Raw genomic sequence first — 26,010 nt, 5'->3', positions numbered from 1 at the left:
AGCCTGTGTTGTGTTACTTATTAAACCAAATCACCCACCCACCTAACTCCCAACACACACAGACACACCCACACACCCACACACCCACACACACACACACACACACACACACACACACACACACACACACACACACACAATCCTTCTTTCAGTCTCTTCTTCTCTTGCTCTCTTACCCTTGGGGCCAATAGCTGTTCCCTAATTAATTATTGATGCTCCGAAGCAGTTGGTTGGCCAGCTGGATCGGGTTTCCAGAGGAGGGTGGGGTGGGGGGGGGGTGCAGAAGTGAGTAGGCTGGGCAGAAGGGTAGGGGTGGCTTCATGGGCCAGAGGTAGTAAGCTAAGCTAAGGGTCAAGTCATTTTCTGCATTTCATTTTCACATACACACAGACACCAACACACACACAGGTCGTATATGATTCTTTGTGTCAAACTGATCAGACACTTTTGACTCATAGGCCGTTCATTATTTTCAAACATTGTGTCTAATGGATCAAACCCTTGTATTGTAGCATGTTGATTATTGTCTGACTTGATAAACAAGCCAGGGCCATATAGATCATAGTTCAAAAAATTGATTTAAAATCTGTAGACCAGAGAACACGGTTGAAAAAACCCCAAAAAACAAGCGGACAGGACATATTTTTACCTGTGCACGGTTCTCAGTGGTGTCAAACCCGATCTCGATCCTACTCAGTTTCCTACCACCTGCTGTTGACGCCTCCCGGCCGCTCCTGTTCCCCTTTGGCCGGTCACCTTGCCCTCTGCTTCACTCTCGCTACTCACTTTCCCTCACTCCCGCGCTCTCACTTACAGCTTCCTCTTTCCAGGGACAGTGTGACAGACAGGCCCTGGCCCGCCGGCCGCCTGGCACAGCTTGAGACGTTACGTATCATCTGAGACTCTGTTTGATTGGCAGCCTCTCCATTCAGTCGGCCACTCCACTTACCCCCTCTTTTCTCTCCCCCTCTCTCTCTCTCCCTCCCTCTTTCTCTTTGATTACTGATCCGGGCCAACGGCGCCACAGTTTCGCTTTACCTCAATTCCTGATGCTGAGCGGGCCCTCTCTCTCTCTCTCTCTCTCTCTCTCTCTCTCTCTCTCTCTCTCTCTCTCTCTCTCTCTCTCTCTCTCTCTCTCTCTCTCTCTCTCTCTCTCTCTCTCTCTCTCTCTCTCTCTCTCTCTCTCTCTCATTAGTGCTATTGACAGGATGGCCGTGGCTAGTCGTTGCAGGCAGGCTAGTCGTCGCAGACCCAGGGGGAAGGGGCCCGGGGCCGCCAGCCGAGCAGTCTGCACAGTCGGTGCATTATGTGAGAGGCATGAGAGGAGGTGAGGTCCAAAATAAGCCTCACAGCCATCATCACCATCACCACTCGCCAGGCTTCAAGGAGCCAGCCAGCAATACAGGTAGTAAATTATTCACTTAGGCTCAAAGTTGTTTGCTACAGAGCAACTCTGCGGGTGTCTGAACACGTATTGCAGACGGGAAAGTAAATAACCACAGAAACACCCCAGAAGGGTGAATTGAAAGACTGGACTTGGCCAATGGGTGCGTTAGAAAACCACACATTCATCAAGAGCAGTGCAAATATTATTCTAGGGATTAGAGGAGTACTTTTTTTTCTCCCCTCCCGACACATTGGGAGGGAAAGGAAAGCAAAGGCTCATTATACACTCGAATAATTCAGAGTCTGGGAAAAAACTGACCAGCAGATGAACGTTGTGAAAGTAACACATATCGGGAGCAACAGAAAAAAACCTGGTGTGGGCAGGGGGAGCTCTGTGTGTGTGTGTGTGTGTGTGTGTGTGTGTGTGTGTGTGTGTGTGTGTGTGTGTGTGTGTGTGTATGTGTGTGCGTGCGTGCGTGCGTGCGTGCGTGCATGCGTGCGTGCGTGCGTGCGTGTGTGTGCGTGTGTGTGCGTGTGTGTGTGTGTGCGTGTGTGTGTTTGTGTGTGCGTGCGTGCATGTGTACGTGTGTATGTGTATGTGTGAGTGTATGCACGTGTGCGTTTGTCTGTTTGTGTGCGTGTGTCTATGTGCGAGAGTGGATATCAGGCCTACAAAATATCCTGTGTGCGTCTGCTTGGCAATCTGCAGGCTGTGTGCGTGTGCGTATCACTCTGCCTCTTCTTATCTCCCGGGGCCAGCGCCTGGAGGAGCCGCAGTGCTGCTGCAGGGGACCCGGGCGGTGCCAGCGGCCAGGGGCCAGATGGACAGGTGTAGATAGGGGCCATGAAGTGGCGCCACCGTTGCCTCTTTATCGCCCCCCATCCTCAAGGTTTCCGGCTGGCCTGACCACCCCACCCCACCCCACCCCTACACCCATCCCCACACACACACACACACACACACACACACACACACACACACACACACACACACACACACACACACACACACACACACACACTTCCCCTCCCGCCCCCTCCACATGCTGCATTTTTAATCAGACCGGGTCATCCAATATGGATTGGCGAGACTGGAGATCATGGACTGTCCATCAGCTGCGACTAGCTTTTCTTGTGCTGGATGTTTCCAGGCTACTTATACATGGGGGGTCAGGCATGGCGGCTTGTTTGACACACAGCTAGGGTGAGTCAGTGAGAACGTGAAGAATGGAGAGAAGAGCATTGTCCGATAGAGGGGGTTTCCATTTACCAGCACCTCTCCATGGCTTGAGTTATTCCTACGTTTCGCCTTCTTTCCGAGCTTCTATCCAGGCTTAATAGTTGTTGCGAGAGTGCGTGTGTACACGCCCTGCATTGACTCTCATCTGCATAGGTTCAATGACAGACCCGATCGGACAGGAACCCGCTCGTGGAATAATAATACATGGCCCAAAGTGCCACCGAGCCACTCTCTGCTGAATGATCTTTGTTTTCTACTGGACTTGGGGGGGAAAACAGAGTGGAAAAGTGATGAAGAGAGACAGAGGCAGGGAGCGAGAAAACCAGAAATAAAGAATGTCCCTCGCTGGGCTCCAAAGCACAGACGGAAGGTGCCACACAACAGAGCTCAGTGGGCGGTGGTGGTGGTGGTGGTGGTGGTGGTGGTGCGGTGTAGGACGTGGGCCAGAGGGGAAATGGCAGTGGTTCAAGGCTGTGTGTGTGGAGAGCTGAACAATTATGCATGGGACGCCTGGATCCTGCGGTGGTTCCTCACGGATCATCCGTTTGCGGGGGGGTAAAGACAGTGTTGTTTGGCTAACACTAATTGGATATATGTATTAATGCAATGAATCTGCGATTATACGCCCAGTTCCTCGGCCTACTTTGGCGATGAGGACGCGGCGATACGGTAACGCCCGGACGCATCACACCAACGCGTCCTCATTGGGTTGGGCACTAGAGGGGGGGACCATTAGCAATGGTTTGAGGAAATATCCTACCAGTTACACTTGGAGCGCTGGGGAAGGGAGCCTCAGTGTGCTAGGGGATCGGGGAGAACTTGGCAACCGCTCGGCCCGAAGCATACACACGAGCTAATTACAGACTTTTTGGTGTGTTTATAATTATGTGACGAGTGCAAAAATCAAGGGGGTTATTCCTGCGGTTAGATTCATAATGTGTGTGGCCATCCATGTGCACTCTGCGGGCCTGACAGACAAGCCTTTGAGATGTCCAATAAAGTGCTTTGTGCTCTTCATACTTGTTATTGAATTAGAGAAGGTTGAGGGCATCAGCTAATTGGCCTAAGCGCAGTGTCCGTAAGCATTGTCCAGGAACAGGCCATCCAAAAATTAGAGTTGAATTTAAAAGGTGCAGCATTGAATGGAGACACTGATAGCTATCTGTTGTATCTCTCCAGCCTCCGAGAAAGGATGCTAGGGGTACTTCTAAAGGCTCTCGGCTCAGCATGAGGCACCAATAACAGGCTGAGGACTACCTTTCAGATCAGAGGTGACATAAGAAATCAATAGGGCAATGGGAGGGGGGCGTGTTCCTGACTAATGGTGCATTCAGAAGAGAATACATGGGGATAGGAGTATGTGCAAGGCCAAACATTCTCCGATATGAATAAATAAGTGCATGCATATGGGAACATGTACACACAAACACAAATACAGAATAATACACCCCAAGAGATGCCCAAGCTCTATATTGACGTTGAGACATTTTGTGCAATGCAAATACATAAAAAAAGCAAATACTGTATGCACATCTATGTGTATGTAGCAGTAATGGGTTGGATATTAAATGTTTCAATAGGTAGTCGGGGTCATGTTGTTCTTGAAGGTTTCATGTAAATCATTATTTGAGAACTGTATGAAAAAAAGATGAAAAATAAAAGTTGCAACAAGGAATGTGCAAGACTATCCATACAACATCCGCACTAACCAGGTGACGCATAGTGCCTTTGGATTTGGAAGAGTAGTGGTCAAAGCTCACAATAAAAACGTAAACGCAACCCACTGTTTCCCAGACATATAAGGTACACTCTAACCTATATAGATGAAACAGCAGGGGCTGGGGGGGTGGGTGGGAGGACTTTAAGAGCACTTACGGCCGACGAGGAGATACTGGTAGTACTGCACCAGGTCGGACGCCAGCACCAGGGGATGGTTGGTGTTGAACGGGGGCTGCAGCTCGTTCCACTGTGGGGTCCTGCTCAGCAGAGGGGGAACAAACGTATAGCATATCAGAGGGCCAAGTGCATGTAACCGTGCTGCGTCTCAGATGGACCCCCCTCCGGTGTGTGCATTTACCAACAAAAAACATGTCATCACAGGGGGCATATATGGGGCCCCGGGGGGGAGGGGAAAGGAGGGGGGTAGGGGGAATGAAGGATCATGGAAGGGCTTGGACAGATACGCTCACCTGCACAATGTCCAGCAGGCCCTGGGACAGCTGTTCAGCTCCAGAGGCGTCTCGTCGCTGATCTTCTGCGCTGTGCTGATGGGACGAGGCTCCAGGACATGCTCCACCAAGTTGCCGTAGCAACTGAGGATGTACAGCGAGTCGACCACCGACTGCCTGGATTGGTCTGTTCAAGTTTTTTGGGGGAAGACTTTAGCACTTCAATAGAAAACTGGTGAAAGCTTCATGATCCAGCGGACAAAGGTTTTGCCTCACCTTTCTCCCTCTTCATGTTGGGATGAGTGATGAACCAGGAGCGCGACGAGGCAAAGACGGTGGCAACGAAGAACTCCCCTCCGCTGGACTTGCTGGGTGAGATCTGTGGCGCCGGCTTGCTTTTGCTTCATGGGGAAGAGAGGACAAATAAGACTAGTGAGGAGTGACAAAATTATGACGAGTTGAAGGTGAACATTCAAATCCACATTGCAGCCCCTTCTGAAGACGACAAATACACAGACAGGACAACAGCACGTCTGTGAACAACAAAAAGCAACAATTGCTACGCATGCGAGAATAGATAAAACAGGAAAAAAAAAGGTTTGCAAATAAAAATCTCAGCAGGAGGGTGAAGTTTCCTTGTACATACTTGAAAAATATTTCAGGAGATTATCATTGAAAGGCCGATACATCATATCTAATAACATAGAAGTACTTACATATATGTAGTACTGATAATAAAGGTGTGATGCCTTGCTTTTCTTGCTGTCACAGTATATTCATGTTCAGTATATGCATGTGGGGGTGCCCCACATGCATGAACCCACACATAGGGATCATTTGGTCCATACAGGAGTAAATACCAATAGCATTATGGCTCCTTTAATAAAATCCTATGACTGCAGCGTTCAATAAGCCATTTCCGCCAGTTGCATCACTTTGACTTAACCAATGGAGAGCATTCATGAGGAGCTATTGGATTATTCGCCATGTCAGAACCGCTTGTGGGGAAGAGGATGCAGAAGGGGGGTTCAGTTCAGCTGAAGTACCCCCACTACGCCCCTCTCCGCTGATCATATGGAAGTGATCAAAACGTAGGTTCACATGTTGTTCCCTGGCCTCGTAATCAACCTGGACAGCAAAATCCAACAGTGCATTTCAGACAACACATGCAGAAGGTAGCCCCTAACCCTGAGGGTTGTGTTGCGCTATCCCAAAGGGATGCTTAACCTTGACCTACAGTTAACCACACTTGTGTGGGGAACTTGTTCACATCCGTTAGTGATGAAGAGAAAGGAGAAAAGTAAATTGTCAAACAGACAACAAATTTTCAACAGACAACAAAAGATAGACTACTAGACTGTATCCTATAGGCTAGCTGTAGCGTAATTAACCCAACCATAGCAAAACCAAGGCAACTCTACCTTCTGCAGAACTGTCCTTACCAGGTCTAGCCATCCCACTAATGGAAGTTGAATGGCTGGGGTTGCTGGGCTGGACTGTTGCTCTTTAGCCTTCCCTTTTCTGACTGTCAGCGGCTCGTAAATTAGTCTGTAAATACGAGAATTTATGTCTTCGGGTAGACACTTTGTTAACGTTATAAACGCAGGATGAGAGAGTGGGGTGTTTTAGAGGCAAGTCAAGGTTAATTTAAAGAAAACACGGCCTCACACACACACACACACACACACACACACACACACACACACACACACACACACACACACACACACACACACACACACACACACACACACACACACACACACACAGTGTTTAGCAGCATGTACTTGATATTGTTGAATCTGGGGCTTGTGAATAAACTTTAATGAGTTGTGTGTATGGAGGAACATGAAGATGGAGTTAATATTATCGTCAGGATATTGCATTGGCTGACACCCTGCTCAGTGCCTCGTCCTCTTCCTGGGGCCTTTAGGTGTGTCAGCCGGCATCCAGAAGATAAGGCAGCGAATCCACATTGGAAAAAGTTTCCTTATCTTTCGCCTTTCCCTTTCAGTTTCACTTTATTTTTCTCCACCTCCATCTGTAAGATCTCTAACCCTGTGTCCATCCAAATGTACTTCAATGAATGAACAAGATATGTTATGTGGATGATCGAGACCATCTTGTCGATGAGATCCTGAGATCCTCAAAATATTTAATTGATTGGATTTGACCATGTTTTAAATATCCATTCATGCTAAATTGTGAATGAAGTGAGCCCCAGCTATGTGCTGTGTGACGAGGAAAGGGGTCCACTATGGGGAAGGATTTAAACACTGCTTGGTCTCACACACACACACACTATGTTCTGCACTTTCACTTCCCCAAGGAAACAAAAATCCGGTTCCATGGTGGGGTTCATTAAGGTTTTCTAAGGGTCAGGGCATCTAAGCTTAAAAAACAACCACACAAATGTGTGCACTATAAGGCGAATATGTATATTACATCCTTCAATATCGCTTGTGTTTTTCTTGGGACGAAGATCTACAGTCCGCACCACGCGGCATCAAATAACAGTGTTTCCAAAATGTTATTTTTAAGCTGGAACCAATGACAAATGAGGATATAAACGACTTTGTGGCGCAGCAAATGGGGAGATTAAGAGTTTGGAGCCATATAGACCAATGCCCCAAGATATTAGTACAATTACAGACCTTGCATGCATACCCATATGCACAAAGAGAGGGAGAGAGACACACACCCACACCCACACTCAGACACACTCACCCACACACACACGCACCCAATGTGACAGCAGCCTATATTAAGTCTCCACAGCTGATGAGCTGTATCTGTGGGGCCTCTTTGAAGAGTGGCGGTGCTAGTGCTGGGCCAGCCGGCGGCGCCAGGCAGAGTGGCCCCACTCGGCTCCCTCACCTCCCCCCCGCCCCGCCAAAGTGGAGTGACCGCCAAGGTTTGTTTATCTGCTTTTTAAATCAGCCTTTTCCTCTCTGCCTCGCTTGAAGTGGGTAGAAAGTGTTGAGGTTTTTGGCCTCGCGGCGGGCTGCAGCGGCAGCAGACGAGTTCCTAAATGCTTCTCCCTCCAAATGGGAAGCAGGAGTCCTTTTAGAGGGGGAGGTGGTGTTCCTAGTGGTCTGGGGGGGGAAGGGGTAGTGTTGGAAAACATCAGTAACCTACAGAAAAAAAAAACGTAACCCAATATCAATAAATGACCGAAAAATAAATATACCGAGTGAGAAGCGAGAGTGGGGAGATGGATGTTTCTCAAACAGCAGCCAACGCTCTTTTTTTCCCTCTCCCCTGTTCTCCATCATTCGCTTCCCTCCGCAGCGTTTCCCTTTTGTGCCGAGCAGCCTCCATTTTCTCTGTTAACTACAATTTACTGAAAGGGCTGCTCGCATGTCATTTCCACTTTTCATTTAACAAATGACGACTCTTGACGGAGCTAATAGCTTTTCCTCAAGGGCATAACTCAATCTGCAACATCATCCACCAAAGTCCCTCCACATTACATCGTCGGGGACTAACACAAGGCGCCATTGGCAGCCGGTGGGGGTGAGGTGGGGAGCGGGGGAGTCGGTTGGCCCTCACAGTCCACCAATAGCGTTCCAGCCTGCTCCATGTGGCCATCCGGCGACAAACAGTTAATGTGCACTAATGCTCGATGCTCGATGGTATGAGTAAATATAAATATATCAAATAAGAAGCCAACGGAGGAAGCCAGACTGTGACCGGAATGCTCATAGGAAGGGGAAGGGGGAGGGGGGGAAGAGAGAGAGACAGAGAGACAGAGGGAAACAGAGGAAGAGAAAGAGAGAGAGAGAGAGACAGAGAGAGACAGAGAGAGAGAGAGAGCAAGCCTTCAGGCAGTCATGTGGAGGACACATCCTTCAACGTCACATTTATTATGTTGCGGCGGCTCCTGCGAAACAGAGGCGGCCTTGGGGCTGCGGCAAACAGACGGCCTTAATGACAACCACTACTGAACCTCCGGCACACAACAGGGCCTGTATGCCAAACAGACACGGACCTTTGCCTTATTTCCCAAATTCCACTCCACCTACTTTGCAGCCAAGTTAGCAACACCAGGTTCAAATCTGAATCGCTAAAGCTATTTTACAAACAATCCAACAGTCTGGCCGATGCAAAACAAATATAAAAAAATAAGTCTTTGTTAAGGAAAGGCCTTCTTAACTCAGTGTTATGGCTGGACATCTCAGCCTATTGTCGAGGCAAAACTTAAAAAATGGACTGTCGTAGAAGTCCCAAGGCATGTCATTAGGCAAACCCTATCAATGTCTGTATCTATCTCACGATCGAGCGGAAGGTAGTTATTGTAAGGGCCAAGATTTCCAATGTGTGTAGCTTTGAAAGACATACTATCTGAAAACACTAAGGGAAAAGAGAAAGAGGGAGAGAGAGCGCGAGAGAAAGAGAAAGAGAGGAAAAAGCTTCAATTAAAAGCCATGAGTGACTCGCCACAACAAAAGAGGAAACCCAAAACTCGGGGAAGGCACCACATGCTATTCATTTTCTAAAGTGAGTTTGGACGACAGGGGAGGACTGAGAGAGAGAGAGAGAGAGAGAGAGAGAGAGAGAGAGAGAGAGAGAGAGAGAGAGAGAGAGAGAGAGAAAAGTTCACTTCACCAAGCCACTCAATCATCTCACTGGCTCCACACGCATTCAGAGCTTTGCATGTAGTGTGGCCAGGGGAACACACATCCAAACTAAGGCTGCCGTAACACAATCTCACATTAAACACTAGTTGCTTGAAAAATAAATTGCCCTTGAGGTGTGTTAACAGAAAACATATGTTATATAGCAAAGAAGATACAGATAATCAATTGCAGCCAAATGACATTCCCTGATGATGCTTGCAATAAGGCATGACCAATGGATTAAACCAATCAAGCAATGAAGGAGTAACGTTCTTCCTCTGACTTGCTTGCTGACACTAGATGGATGAGAGCCCTCTGTTTGTGGAATTTACAGCTAGTTTCTAATTCCATGGTATGAAGCCAGACACAAAGGAAGGAAATAAATACAGAAATACCAAATAATATCTTATATGTTATTTCAATTCGGGTCAAACCTTCATGAAATAATGTGATAAATATGGACAGTTACATTGAGCCATCTAGCAAATGCTTTTAAAGCAAAAGGGAATTTGAGCTGTAGAGCGCTCAAAGAATACAATCAAAATATAAGTAGCTACATGAAAAAGGTAGAATGCTGCAAAACCTAGTAAAAAAGGCACAACAACCACTGGAGAGAGCATAGAAATCCGAAACACAAAGTTAGTAATTACTCACATCACATGCAGACATGTTACTGCTTTGACCGTAACATTTTTACTTTGCAGAATATTATTCTGCGGTAGGAGAAGCGGGCGAAGACACGCTCCTATTCAACAATGATTGAGCAAATGTGTCATACCCAAGGCATTAGTTAAAAGAAAAAATTGTTTGAAAACAACATTGATGGGAGCTGTACACGAACAAGGCTGATGCTAAAGTAATCGTACACTAATAACAATAACAACAACAACAAGTCCCGCTGGCACATTGGACTCGCCCAACGTGTAACCAAAGAAGCCATTGACAAAAAGAGAACAGCATGTCTGTTTTTGTTTACAAAATTGTTTCTCCTGGGAAAACATGTAGGTCTTAGCAAATTGAAAAAAAAAAATGGGGAGACGGAGTTGTTATTCTTAAATAAGACTGGTAAAGCGAAAGAGCCTGGTGGGACGGATGAGAAGTGTCATTTTCCAAACGTGCCACCCCCGCCACCGCCCACGAAGCGGCCTGCAGGCTGCGTGTTGGGATCCATTATTCAGGGGATGTGAGGTGTTGCCATGCAGAATATATCAAATCAAACAGACTTTCAGGGAATTCCAGCAAATCATCGCTGTGGTTTGGAAACACATACGACACTGGATGCTTCTCCGCCGCTGAAGCAGTACAAATGTGTCATCCCAGCACGAAAACAAAAAAGTAAGAATACAAGGAACAAAGTAGGGGGGTTAAGGAAAACAAAAAAATTGACATTCACAGCGGGTTCAAAATATGGGGTACACTTATGGCTGAAGGGACCCAAATAAACAGAGAGACAAATGAGAGAGACAGTCATGTAGCGACGGGTGTACAGTAGACAGACGCATGCTTCTGGGTAAGTGGGGGGTGTGGGGGGAGAGAGGGGGGGGGGGGGGGGGGGGGGGGGGGGGGGGGGGGGGGGGGACAAGGAGGGGTTGAGACCAACTCACCATGGAGTTTTAATGGCAAAGCATCCCGCCCCAAAGAGGTAGGGTCTTCGTGGGAGAGAGAGAGAGGAGAGGGGAAGGGGGCCGTGGTGGAGGGGAGAGAGAGAGACACACACACACACACACACACACACACACACACACACACACACACACACACACACACACACACACACACACACACACACACACACACACACACACACACACACACACACACACAGCAATAGATGGAAAAACCATTATTAGAAGGAGCACACTTGAGCAAACACACTTTTCACATGTCTTTTTTTTTTTGGACATGTCTGTTTAAAGAGCACAGCGCATATCGAGCAGGAAGCGGAGTGTCGGTGGGCTAAGATGGATTTGAAAACCTTGAGGGGATGGCTGTGCGATTGAAGCCATCCAGCTCCATGTTAAAGTGTGATACCATACTTTTGGCAGATGCAGCATGACTGGGGGGGGGGGGGGGGGGTGTTCTTAAGACATCTTTCATGCATCATCTTTTTTTTTTTTTTGAAGGAGGGCATAACGGAGGATCTTCAGTTCTGCATCTCCTTGGAAAAGCTTACATTGTTAAATATATATATATATATTTTCACATGATGGTGAAAGCTTGCTTAGCAGTAACGTTTACATGGGAAGTTTTGTCTGGATTGTTTTTTCCAGGTATTTTTAACTGCATTGCAGCATGTCACACGTATCTTCCTTGTGAGCAGTATTGGGGTGCAAGGGGATTTAGATGCACGAGAAGCATTGAGAGGCTCTGTGGCAATTGATTTGAATACATTTTTAATTACAGTAATAATAAGACTGAATCCTGTTGGCATTACATTGTACTTCCCATTCAAATGTATGTTTTCAATACATTGACATCAATAGGTATTGATATAAATCTAAATCAACCCAGTATCTTGACACATTTGCGGTCAGACACGGACACTTCCAGCTCCAATGTGTATTGAAACTGGTTTCATAGTGGCTTAATCCTCCAGTGCTGTGAAGCAAGAATGTGGGCAGTGCGTTCCCTGTGATTATCGTAACACATACATCAAGGCCATATGCCGCCGGGACAATCTAGAGTGTGTGTGTGTGTGTGTGTGTGTGTGTGTGTGTGTGTGTGTGTGTGTGTGTGTGTGTGTGTGTGTGTGTGTGTCATTGAGCCTGCGTGTGTCCAGAGAGTTTACAAAGCATTTGGGACTGGGAGTGTGTTCCTGTGTTTATTCCGCACATGCAGAGATAGTGAGTGATCTTCGTAAACAGTTGACCGTAAATAAAGCCGTTTCCTAAGAGCAATAAAGGGTCCAATGAGACTGAACTCTGCCCCCCCCCCCCCTCCCACAGCCCCACCACAGGATACACAGCCAAGCGAAGCACTCCTCAGGAACGCTGTCTTCTTTGCGTTGGATGCATCAGGATCTCTCTAGGTGATAAGAATCAAGTTTTAAATGTAAGAGGGAACGGAAAATAAAAAAGGAGCTATTTAGGTGAAAACGATGGGGTTCTTTGAAGATGGGGAGTTTCACTTTTTGGGGATTAACCTGACGAACTCTTCATGAGCAGATGCAGGAGGTCAGCGGGGGGCATGTGGACAGCAAGCAGTTGGATGCATTCATGTCATTCATTCACATCCGGGTTAACATCGAAATCCAGAATTCACATCCAATTCCAAAATTTGCAATTACATTTTTGAAGATCTGATTATTTAACCTGAATGCAAAAGTATAAAGCATGCTTTTCATACACAGATTAGATTTAATTGGTGTAAAATAAAAACATGAGCAACAAAACAACCATATCCTATAAATATCTAGGGCTTTGGCTGGACTCTTCCCTTTCATTCTCCACCCATACTAATAATATTCAGATTAAAGTGAAAGACAGATTGACCTTCCACTTCCGTAGCAAAGCGTCCTTCACACACTCTGCTAGACTTACACTTGTAAAAATGACCATCCTGCCCATCTTTGACCATGGTGATACGATCTGTAAAATGGCTTCAAAAACAGCGAAACACAAACTGGACATTCTTCACCATTCAGCTATCCGCTTCGCCACCAATGCTCCCTTTAATATACACCACTGTGAACTTCTCAAACTGGTGGACTGGCCCTCCCTCCAAACCCGCCGACTCCGACATTGGCCCCAGTTTATTTATAAGACACTCCTGGGCATCTAACCTTTCCTCCCTTCTCCATCTTTCTAGAAGCACTTACCGCACAAGATCATCTGAGCTCATCAAACTCATCAACCGACACTCCAGGACTAACTTCGGCCGAAACTCATTTAATTTTGCAGCAGCTTTTGACTGGAACACCATTCAAGACACCCTCAAACTTACAGCTTTTACATCACAGTCTGCCTTCAAGCAGAAACTCAACTATGTCTTAGTAGACCCCCCCTGCTCCTTTTGATTCCGCCGTTTCTCGCTTGCATAAACCCTTCACACACAATATAACATTGACACATCTTTATTGTTATCATTTTCACCCAGACACACGCATCTGCTTGCATACACATACACACGCGCACGCATGCGCACATGCACACACACCCACCCCTTTCTCACCCCCTTTCCCTTTTTATGTTGTCTCTTATTTTTTAGACCCTGTACACATCTTTATGCACGTCCCCTGACTAGTTTTAGTGCATTTGCCTGTCTATTTTCTTTCTGTACATAGGCTGTGCGTTTTATATTTGTCTAAATGAGTCATGCTAGTGTATTTGTTATTTGTACCTCTATTCCTGGTGGGGCCTTTTAGACCAGATCAATATTGTAAATAAGAAACTATTCTTAATGTTTAATCTGGAAAAAATAAAGGTTAAAAAAATAAAGAAATATACAAAAGCAATAAAGCGTAAGAATATTTCCTAACCGTCCCCATTCATGCTTTCATGTTGCACAATAGCTACCCTTCAAAACAAAGAAAAGCAAACTCAACGTGTGGTGAGAACAGCTCCAAGCAGCAGAGACAGACACAGAACAGAGCAAGATGGCGAGAAAGAGCAGCAAATCACAAATCGACCTCGCAGGGCAACGACCCCACTCCGGCACAATAATGGCTCACACATCCATCTCTTAACCAATCGGCCCTAATAGCTGCTCCGCCGGGGCCATTAGAAGCGGGAGGGGAGAGGGAGTTAGAGGGTGATTTGTGCAAATGGTTTAGCACTAGGCTGGTGCGTGCGACAAGTTTTAGCGGTGATAGAGGCCACGCAGGCTACAGTATGTCACTGCACATCCGGCTAAAGCCACAACCTGCCTATAGTGTTCCTAACAGCCCCTCTTTAATGGGCGTTTCCATTAAGGCTCTATGAGACAATGGGTTAGCCATAGGAGCTGGGCCGCTCCTCATGTATTACAGTAATCTGTTGGCCCATCTGTGGCAGGTCGTAGGGGACTAGCTCATTCTCTCCCTTGTTTAGCTGCTTTTGTGCGTAATCTCAATCAGCATTTGATGGAAAAATGTCATCAGTGGGATTTTGAGAAGAGTCGTAATGCGTTATTTCATGAAGTAGGTATGTGTACGTTTGTGTTTGTGTGTGTTTGTCTGGAGGTGTGAGGCATGCCGAGGTGACTTGCATCACAATTTTGACTCAGCCTTGCAACCTTGTGAAAATGTGTGTGTCTATGCGTAAACATAATTTTTTTTACACAACGGGGAAACATTTCAGGAGCCATCCCTTTTGTTGGTGCACAATTCTTTTTTTCATATGTCCTTCCAATTCAAAACCTTTGGCAGAATTTGGCCAGACAGGAAATGAAATGTGGGGAGAAAACAGTGGGGTCATAGGTCACCCTGACACCCCCTCTGCTGTCCTGTCAGTAGTGAGCAACTCTGAGGGCTGACAGAAGCCTGGCTAGGGTCCCCCCTCCCCTGACCTAACCCTAGACAGGAGGAGGAGCAGGAGGAGGAAGGAGGCCATGCTGTGGGAGGTTGTCAGGAGATAAGCAGCAAATGCTGCTTTAGGGATTTTTTTCCCTTCATTTCCTTTTAGAGACAGCCAACCAACATATTATGTGTTATATTTCAGGGTAAGGATCTGAAGAAATTTAGATGAAACTTTATTCGATATTATAGATAGGTATTAACAAACACACTTTTTTTTTCTCTCCTTCCACAGCACAGTGTGTGGATATTGTTGTTATTGGACTTTTACAAAATAAAATATGAAAAGAATCGGAGAACACATGAAACAAAAAAGTATTATTATTATTGCATAAAAAAAAAATCAGATAACAAAATTGAAGCACCCTTGAATAATGCTTGTGCATAAATGCGTATGTGTCATGAAACGCAGGCCCACAGCAGACAGCCTGGTATGAGAATGTAGGTTAAGCAGCTGGTGTTCTCCTCTGCCGCCCTGCCAACAGCGATCTGCTCATACAGGTGTAAATACAGCTGCTTGATGCCCACACAGACACACACACACACACACACACACACACACACACACACACACACACACACACACACACACACACACACACACACACACACACAAGCACACACACACACATGCAGGCTGGCTGTGCAGACAGGCAGATGGTGCCTGGGTACTCCTGTGCAAGTACAGCGTGAAAGCATAGATATCACCCCTCACTCTGGGGGCCCAACCTGCCTTCACTGTGAGTGGATGCTTGTGTGTGTGTGTGCGTGTTTTCTACCAAGCGTTCGCGAAGAGCCGAAGAGTCGGCTGTGTGTGTGTGTGTGTGTGTGTGTGTGTGTGTGTGTGTGTGTGTGTGTGTGTGTGTGTGTGTGGCTGCGAGGGGGGGGGGGGACAAAACCGGGCAGCACAGCTGCATGTCCTGATGAGTTAATGCTGATGCCCTCCCCTAGGGTGGACAAACTGACACAGACAGACAGACGTGCGGTGAGACAGGCCTACCAACCAATTTAAATGTGGCCTCCATATTATATAGTAGTTTGAATAGAAAATATATACTTTATATAATTTATATTATATAATATAAACATACATAAATATATACTCACAAATAATTAATGGATATATCTATATTCATGCGTGTGTGTGTGTCCGTTTGTCCGTACGTCCGTGTGTATACACAGGAGGGATTATGTTTGGGTAATCGTCCATACATAAGATCATGGTATTCATATATAGGCAAAACCGCATCCAGTTTCAAGACACATAGATCACCTGGTGTCAGCTCTCTGTTGTTATACCCAGAGCTCACTTATCAAATATCACAGGTAAATAATTCCCTTTGCTGCCTGCTTGGATCATTATAGCATTTCCCATTCAAACCCGCACAGGAAAATAACATTTAAATGAAACTATTAAAACCTGCCCGTATTTTTAAAGCCACCTGTATGTAAATCCCGGTGCAGTTGTTGCTGCTGATGATGATGCTCCATAGTGTCCCTAAAACGACATGATTTAAATGTGTGATGAAGATCATGTTGTTTAAACCGAAAGCCACGCACAGCCAGAGAGGAGCTTGGGTATCACTGTGGGTTGAAGGGCATCATGTACGCACAACCTCAATATACCAGTGAAAACAATCACATGCTCATTTTCTTGTTGATTATTTTTTCTCACAAAATCACTCCATTGCCGACACGCAAATCATCTTGATGGAAAAAGTCGCATGGGTGTGTGCGTGTGAGGATTTTTGCTTCAAGAGTTTATGCAAAAGGAGCGGTTAGCTGAGACAAAGGCGATGCACACACATCAGCCTAAAAGGTGCACCAGAAGAAATGCCAAGCCGCAGTTTCCATAGCCCGCTGAACACAACACAACTAGTGGAGCAGAAGCAAGGGTCCATGGACTCTAACACGACTCAAACATATCCATCAGCCCTTTTTAGAGGAAGAAGAGGACGTTCTAAATAAAGCTAAATGCAACCCAAAGTGTCTGTCCCTTGATTAAAATAAAACAGATGGATTGATTTTGGCCAATCGCATTAGACTTTCAGAACGTTATGGTGTATGCTTATTATGAATGTAAATGATTTCAACATGTGTGTAAAACTGAGGCCTTACCCGGTGCGTTTGGTGATGGTGCCCAGGGTCATGGGCTGCTTGATCTGGGCCAGGGGGAGCACCATGGTGAGGCTGGGCAGCGGGGACAGCCGGGGGTTCCCCATGTGGTTGTTAGTGAAGTTGTTGTAGGACTCCTGGCTGCTTAGCTTGGCTGCAACAGGGAAATAAACAGTAAGCAGCATTATTCAAAAAGTCATATTTCCAGAAGCACAGAGGAAGTTCAAATATTTGTGCCAGAGGTGTTATACCATGAGCAACAAGCAATGCTGATTTCAAATCTAAAAGGTTCGATACCTTGTTTACTTGGAGCTGATATATATTATTTCTACACTGAGTAAAAAACAAAATGCAATTTATATGATTTAAGCTTGTTTGTTTTCTTGGGACGCTAAAATCCAGTCTCAACAATCTTAAGTCAACAGCCCGTGCAAGTCCACACACACACACACACACACACACACACACACACACACACACACACACACACACACACACACACACACACACACACACACACACACACACACACACACACACCTGGGTTCAAGGCCCGTTTTGGAACTGATTGGAGGTAACAAGCTCAAGATGCTACATTACAAAGGCTCTAGCTCTGGTTTTAGAGCACGGCAGTCTGTTAATCAAGGCCAATCAACACAGGCCATACACACAGACTCGTCACAACGCACACACACACACACACACACACACACACACACACACACACACACACACACACACACACACACACACACACACACACACACAGTCTGATAATCCAGAGCAACATATCTCATCTCACATATCCTGGTGGAAGCACAGCCAAACATAATCAGGGCATGTCAAAGGGCTCCCAGCAGACCTAATGGCCTCCAACAGCAACACTGGCGTGTTGAGGGAAACACTGGTGAGGGCCTATGTTGGGGGGGGGGGGGGGGGGGGGGGGGGCGCGTTTGTTTTGTTTTTTCATCTTTATTTATGCATCATCTACGCTTGTGCTCGGAGTGTATCTAGTTGCCCAACAGATTGCAGGCTCTGTTAGGGTTTAGTTCACAAGACAGATTGGATCTTGGGAAGGCGCAACAGGGCATATGATTGCATGAGAAGTTGCTTATACATGGCCTCTTTTTTTTTAAGCAAATCCAAGGTGTCCGTGTGTGTGAGGCCGTGAGGAACAAACTTGACGTCTGTGGGTCATTTTTAAATAGCTTCATTGTAGAAAGGGAAGTGCTTATCATGAATTATTTTTCGATTGCATATTCCGTCATCCTGAACAATCGACATTTTAAATATTGTTGCCACCTTTTAATAAAAATTGTAAGCTACATTGTTTCATTGCAACCATCAGAGACTAAATAAACTAGAAAAAACAAGTACAATCTAGGTATGAATGTTTGAATTCCTGTTTCTTTTCTTCACCTCCATCCGCTGTGAGAGCCCAGAAACATCTTAATTAGTTTCAAAGCAAAACGAGGGAATAATCTCAAGATCGTGACACGATGTGATCTCTGAATGTTGTTGAACCCCATATTGTTCCTATTGTTACATTCAGACAGGCAGAAAACAGCAATTAAACACTGGATTAAATCAAAGTTAAGTACAGAGGAAACAAGGAAGACCTATAGGATATTACATGAGAGCAGGAGAAGAGTGTCATGTCATTATATGGTGGCCGCAATCGGGCGTGAGTGTTCTGGGCTCCCGATCTTTTAGATCATTAACCTGTAGCTGAGTTGTATTAGTTCTGCCAAGACCCCTGCTTTGTGTCCTCCAAAAGAAATGTTTGTGTGAGCAGGGCGGCAGGATGGGGATGGAGGGGGCCAGCATTTAGAGGTCTTTGGTGGAACCACAATGGTGGAGCCATTAAGCAACAGAGACCATTGCACAAGACTCTCTCTCTCTCTTGGCTCTCTCTCTACCTCCTCTCCTGAGCTCCAGATACTAATGTTGGGGGCCTCTGCTGTGCAGCGTTTGAGGGTCCTTCACATTTCAAAAGAGGTACACCCCCAAGGCTGGGCACCTTTTGTTTGGAGGGCCCAACGTCGGACGAAAAAAATCAGTACAGGAAGCAGCCTGAAAAGCCATAATGGTGCTTCACAGACCAAAGAGAGGAGGGAAGGAAAAAAATGTTAATGAGTTTAGCATCCCCTTCCAAAACGGACAATTCACTTTGCTGGGGACCCGAGCCCTTCAGGTCTTTGCATTATTAACCTCTAGTCGTACAAACCCCCCCCCCCAACCCCACGGCAGCTCTGCAGGCTGCAGCATGACGGAACAGGTGTTGTTTGACTGGGGAAGAGGGTTGGAAGGGAAGGCCACGATCAGTGTTGACTTGGCCGTCATATCACTGCAGTGTCAGTCAGAATGTCTGTGTGTGTTTGAGCGTGCGTGCGTCTGGGGCAGGGGCGGCGGCGGGTTAAGTAGCGGGGTTGGGTTGACACCCAGCGCCAGCTAGTTCTGACGCAAGTGTGTCGGTAAAGGGACACGCACCGCCAGAAGATGATACATAAACAACACAGCGTCTGGGCTGTCTGGCTGGTGTCAGGAAGAGGACACACAGATGGACAGACAGACGGCAGCAGGAGGAAGGGGAGAAAGACAAAGAGGAGGTGGGAATGGGAGGGAGAGTACATCCAAAAATGGCCAATCAAAGGATTTAGGGTGACTGGGATCTTATCGTGTGATAGAGAGTAACAGATCAAAGAGAAGGCTGGATGGAAGGGAGAGAGAGAGGTAAGAGGAGTGAGCGAGTGAGGGGGAAAGAGGAGAAGAACAGAACGTCTGGCAGACCGATAGTCCCGATGCGGCGGCTCTGGGAGACGAGAGGCTGTGATTTGATTAATGACCGGGGTGTGTGATGTGCCGGAGCACTGATACATGACAGTCCCATGGAAAGAAGATCCATCAATGCAAATCCTCAGCCCCCGTCGTCGTAATGAGAAAAAAACTCCTGTCCTGCCAAAAGGTCACCCAAGAAACCACCAGCCCCGTACGGCCCCCGTTCTCCCCCATCCCCCGCCCCGACCAAACTTTCCCAGAGTCCCCCCGTGTCCATCACTGTCCACCGCTTGTCCTTTTAGTCTCAACAGCATTTGCATCCACCTCTCACCTCTCGGGCGCTCCAGCCCGGCCACCGCCGCCTCCCCGGTGGACTTGTGTCTTGCCTCGTTCGCCCTCCCCACGCTCTCGGCCCCCGCGCTCATGTTTCCCTCAGCTCGTTTAATCCCTGATTTGCATCTGATATAAGCAGACGTGCCCAACGGATGAGCCCAGGCAAGGAAAAGGACAGTCCCACACCCTTTCCTATTGACGAGCGCGAGAGCCACGCCGAGTCCGGATTTGAATTTTGCTCGAGGGTATGGAGGAGGTGGGTGAGCACGGCTGGCAGAGGGAGGAGGAGGAGGCGTCCAGGAGGGGCAGGGGGAGGTGAACGTGACGGGAGGTCGGCTGGGAAGAGGCCAGAAGCACGAGCAGGGCCGTGAAATGGTGGACAAAAACATTGCAAGGACGTGTTGTGTTTGTTGGTGACGTTTATGATGGATGATGGAGAGGGTTTGGGGGGGGGGGGGGGGGAATAAAAGAGAAGTTTATTCAGTGTCGAGCGTCGTTAAGCACATTATCCAAATTATTAGGACCCTCTCAAGGGAATGAGTGTGGACATTGTGTTTGAAGCCAGAGCCAATCCATGTCATTATTCTGCCCTTGTTTAGCAATGTACAATATGTGACTTCAAAGTGGATTAAAACCACATTCTATGCATAGACTTTCCAAGTGGAAATGTCATAATTGAATATGATAACAAGTATTCAAACTAAAACATACACTTGATTGTTCAGAGGAAACAACAAGCAGTGACGATGTGTGCGTTGGCCAAGTGTAAAAGCATGTGTGCACGAGGCAAGGAAATGAGATCTTCAAGTTTACAGCATGTTATTATTTACACTGCTTCATCAGACGGGAGCGAGGCAAACAGGCAGACAGCTCGAGTACTGGATCAGATGACACCATATTCTGACCGTGTGTGTGTGTGTGTGTGTGTGTGTGTGTGTGTGTGTGTGTGTGTGTGTGTGTGTGTGTGTGTGTGTGTGTGTGTGTGTGTGTGTGCGCCCGCGCGCGCGCGCGCGTGCGTGCGTGCGTGTGTGTGTGTGCGTGTGTGTCGTTGTAGGTCAAGGAGCTAGTAATCCATGGTGGCCACCGATTGGCTCTAGTTGTTGGATGGTTTTAGTTTTGGCACACACACAAATTTTGTTTATTTTTTCAAATATTATTACATTATTTTTATCAATGTATGGATATATTTGTTTACGTAATGTAATCATATAATTTAATTATTCCTCAGGTGAAGTAAATACAGAAAATATATTTCCTTCAGCACAAAGCATGTATATTTGATCATGTTAATTGGTTGTCGCTCCCAAATTGTTGTTACTGGTTGAGATTATCCTGGCTAAATCTAGTAACTAACAGATTCCAGAAGACACTTTACAATCCACCATAATTAAATCTGATTGGAGTTATTCTGCTGCCAATAGCTTCCAACCAGCTTGTTAACCATTGCACATTGTATCAAACATTATTGAATTTCGATGTGCAGGTACCCTGGCAATTAACATTTACCGATATACAACATATTACACTTTCCTTGAGAACTAAACTGGGCACTCAATGTTGCCCATATCATAAGTTTGGGGCAACGTTTTTTGGGGCTATGCTGTATGAGGCTATTCCATCATTTTTGTGGATATGTGGCGTTGTAGCACATGATTTGTTCTCATTGGCTTTTTGAATACATTTTGTAAACAAAATAAAACTACGAGGCAAATAATCGTGCTTGATGTTTTGATGCTTTAGGCTGCAGAATACTCTTGAGCAAATGGTTCAGTGAATCAGTGAAAAATAAATGCCTCGTCCTCATCGCTGGTAGTAAAATTGCATTCTAAGTCGGGCGGGACTGGACCAACAAAAAAAAGGCCAGCAGTCTGCTAAGGCAGAAGCAACAGCTTAAATCCATCATTGCCTCTGCATTTTAAATATCCAGGTGTAGCAGATCCGCAAGCTGGCCATAAGCAGACAAAATGTCCTTGACGTGAATTGAAGAATAAAATAGGAATACAAATAATTGAATATAACAATGAATACATTAAGAGGTAAAATAATAATAATACAATAAAATAGATATGTGAGTAGAAGCACATAAGTAACAGATAAATAATTGAAAAAAAAAAAATGGTGTTTTGTTATTGTCCTGATACAAACACACAAAAAAGGCAGAGGAAAAGGTCTCTGGTTCTGCATTTACGCTCACACACACACACACCCACACCCACACACAAACACACACACACAAACCATTAAAAATGTCTTGTTTTCTTTCTTTCCCTCTTCAAACCTTAAAAAATAAAAAAAGCACTGGCAAACAACTCTTTTGTTTTCTGTCCTCTTTCCACCTGATGTCTGGTTCTGCAAACTGCTCATCATCAAGAGTTGGAAGGAGAGTCAAGCATGGACAATTAACTAGAGAGAGAGAGAGAGAGAGAGAGAGAGAGAGAGAGAGAGAGAGAGAGAGAGAGAGAGAGAAAGCGCACTGAGAGAAAGTGAAAGTGAATTGCCTGATATTTTTGTCACAACCTAAAAATATTTTAGGATTGAGGATGATACATTGTCAGATTCAAGGTAAATAAGCTTAATTTTAAGCTGTCTACAAATTCCCATTTTAGTTGTTAAATAAAGTAGATCAATAGATTAATTTGTGTTTGCATTGAATCAATGAAAAGTCCAAGAACTAATATTTATTACAGATATTTACTAGTTAGAAAAGTATAAAACTGTTTACAGGCAAGTAAATACGTTTTCAAACAGGATATTGTGGTTGTTTTTTATTCTCAGTCTTGTTCATGTTTTATGATTTGGACTAATATAAAATTAGTTTGCCTTATTGCAATGCAACAGGAGTATATGATTGTAGAAAACATTATTTGATAGACTGTAGTAGAATAAAATAGATTAATGTTTCTAATATTCCTTAATACATATCATATTATTATAGTATTATTAATATTATATTATAGTATTATCGTAGTCTGTAATATCATAGATATTACAGACTAAAATTGTTGGTAGATATGTCTTTAATTGTATAATGGTGATAATGGAATGGGAGCATATTCAATGACATAGTTTTATTTTATATAAAATACAAAAATACTGAACAAGGAGAAAATTTGTACAAATTAGTGCAACACAATAATGGCACCAATATGTAAACTTGACCGAATGGGCTTAAAGACCTTGAACGCAATGTGTTTTATTGTCGATCACATGGTAATAAGCTTAAAGCCACAAGTGCTGCTCAGTGTACAAAAAACAAACCGGTTACATTTTTTATCTCTACCTTACAATTTTGCAAATCAAATAATGATGAGTGCAGTGGCGAGCGTCCATGGTGATAAGAGGGATTAGTGGTTGCGGAGATTGAGATATTAAAAAACATGAAGAAAAAAAAAAGACATAACTCTGGCAGAAGCCGGCCCAGACCCACGGCCTTTTACATCGTGTAGACTTTCTGGTTTCCTTAAAACGCCTCTAAAAGTACAGGGGAAGGCTAATTTTCAAGGATAAACAGCTTGTTTGACTGTAGTGTGGTCTTTTTTTGGCCACACTTTCCGTTTATTGACTTAGGCCGAGCAACGGGCTCTGGCTGGTCTGACGACCACAGGGAAGGAGAGGAGACAGAGTGGATGGAGCCTTCAGCCTCTGCCTTCACAAGAAGCTTTTTATAGCGCTCCTCATGGACAGCACAACTGGTGAACGAAATATGCCAACAGCCAAAAGCCTAGCCTCGAGTTCCACAGAAAGCTAAACAATTGTAAAATCAACTATTTTCACAAATACGCTTAGCAATGAATATCTGTACGCATTAATTTAACTGTTTACATATTCAATCGCATGAGAGTTTGTAGGAGGCACACTGGGTTAGATTTATGAAAAACTTTGCTTTGTTGTTATCATTTTCAAAGTGTAATTCAGCACCCGTGATTTCACTTTATAAAGGGACCATTAACAATTAACTAAATCAAATGCTACGGTATATTTGAAAGGGTAATATTACTTATATTTACAATATATATATATTCTTACTGATACAGAAGTTGATGCAAACTTGGAATTGCATCAAATCCAATCCAATCCAAAACTAGTTTAACCATTACTTTTGAAATTTGAGAGATTATTATTTTGGCTTATTATTAAAGTCCAATGCCAATATATTAGTATGACAGAGTTGTAGACCTTAAAGCAATTAAAAAAAGAAAGAACACATTGAATCATTTGTGCCTCCCAAGAATTATTCAATAAACCCAGACTGCCTCAAACAAAAAGCGTGAGGAACTGACCATTCATAAAAATGCTGTAAGTATTACCCAGATCTCCCTCTCCCTTTCCCCCTCCTTCTCTGTGTTAGATTTGCATCGAAGCGAAAGCCTCAGAGCATAATTCAAGCATCTCTCTCTCTCTCTCTCTCTCTCTCTCTCTCTCTCTCTCTCTCTCTCTCTCTCTCTCTCTCTCTCTCTCTCTCTCTCTCTCTCTCTCTCTCTCTCTCTCTCTCTCTCTCTCTCTCTCTCTCTCTCTCTCTCTCTCTCTGAATAAGGTCTGGCAGGCTGAGTGGCTGGCTGGCTGTGCAGCCTGTTCTGATCCTGCCTCCCTCACTACCTGCCAAGAATCCTGACCACCAGTGCCACACCGAGGACATAACCGGTAGCACAGAATGTTTCACAAGGTAAACCAGTTTAAAACGGGATAACTGTTATTTCAAAGACAGAAAATAAGGAAAATAAAACATAAGTAGGCTAAATAACTCAATCGTGTATTTTATGTTTTTCTATTCAATATTCAGCATTTCCAGGATGAGCAGCACTTAAACAAAAACTGAAATGAATGTAGGTGGGACAGTTTAAGTTCACAGGCTAGCACATGGGATGTGAGCGTGCATGTGTGCCTGAATGCATGCATGTACGGGGTACGGTTCCTCTTCTACATGCTGTTCTCCCTGCCGCACTAAACCTGATAAAAGCCCACAAACAACTGTAACCAGTCACTGCTGTGACACGTGTATGCGTGGCAACTGATGGACTTCAAGGATAAAAATGGAATACATGGGATTAACTTTGTTGCCACAGATGTCACAAATGTGTTGGTGTGTTCTCTCCCTCGGCGAGGGATGATGACTGAGGCGGGGCCGTCGGGAGCGCGGGGGAAGGATGTGGGATAAAAAAGGTCCAAAAGCCCGAGCCTAAATAGGCGATCCGCCACTCTGCTAATAGTGAGGAGGAAGTGCGCCTTTTATCAGCGCTGGATTAACAGTTTCCTGTCACACCTTGTTTTTCTCTGGCTCCGACGCCAATCCTGTGAACACGCGTCAACCCCCACCCCCCCCTCCCTCAGATGGTCTCCCATGTTTCGGACCACCGGGGCATTGGCCATGTGAAGAGAGAAATCTGTTGCACTAATAGCCCCATGTTGATGTTTCATGGTTAGGGAGTGAATAACCGGAAGATAGCTGGCAAGCAGTCATGCAAACTTAAATCACACCCACGCCATCTTGTTAAAGATTAATAAAATAAAAAAGCAACAACGAATACATAAATATGCAATGAAAAACACACCGCACACAGACGAACAAACATTTTTCCGCCTGTTTAAGCCGTTACACCAGCCGGCTCTTTGTCCACAAACAACCCATTCCTCGGGCCTTATTCATGATGTTGCGTCACAAAATGATCTCAGAACGACCTACAGGAACTAACTAGATGGGAGAATCGGTGTCACAATTACTCTCTGACTAGGTGACATTAGGTTTTTGTATATATTTCTATTATAAGAGGCATTGAGATTGGAACAAAGTGAATCTGCTCACGGAATCCATCTATGAGCAGCATAGCAGTTTGTTGGTTTCAACCTTAATGTTGGGCATCAGATGTTTCAGCAGTCACTGTT

The 26,010-nt window shown here is 45.3% G+C and overlaps 1 protein-coding gene across 4 annotated transcripts in view; it reads right to left on the bottom strand.

The window, feature by feature from the left end:
- Window positions 1-26,010, bottom strand: part of bcas3 (BCAS3 microtubule associated cell migration factor) — a 212,175-nt gene that overhangs the window by 131,225 nt on the left and 54,940 nt on the right. For 3 of the 4 annotated variants that reach the window (XM_030381777.1, XM_030381780.1, XM_030381781.1), the window contains exons 16-20: window positions 17,023-17,173; window positions 11,018-11,062; window positions 5,071-5,195; window positions 4,816-4,981; window positions 4,502-4,602 (exon numbers count right to left, since the gene is read on the bottom strand). In XM_030381777.1, coding sequence (XP_030237637.1) covers window positions 4,502-4,602; window positions 4,816-4,981; window positions 5,071-5,195; window positions 11,018-11,062; window positions 17,023-17,173 — 588 coding nt within the window. The remainder of the gene's footprint in view (window positions 1-4,501; window positions 4,603-4,815; window positions 4,982-5,070; window positions 5,196-11,017; window positions 11,063-17,022; window positions 17,174-26,010) is intronic. The other variant, XM_030381779.1, reaches the window with a different exon arrangement.

Source organism: Gadus morhua, chromosome 16 (assembly GCF_902167405.1).
Source record: "Gadus morhua chromosome 16, gadMor3.0, whole genome shotgun sequence".
NCBI classification, from domain to species: Eukaryota; Metazoa; Chordata; class Actinopteri; order Gadiformes; family Gadidae; genus Gadus; species Gadus morhua.
The sequence above is the reverse complement of the archived record's forward strand: the minus strand, read 5'-3'. Positions and strand labels throughout refer to the sequence as shown.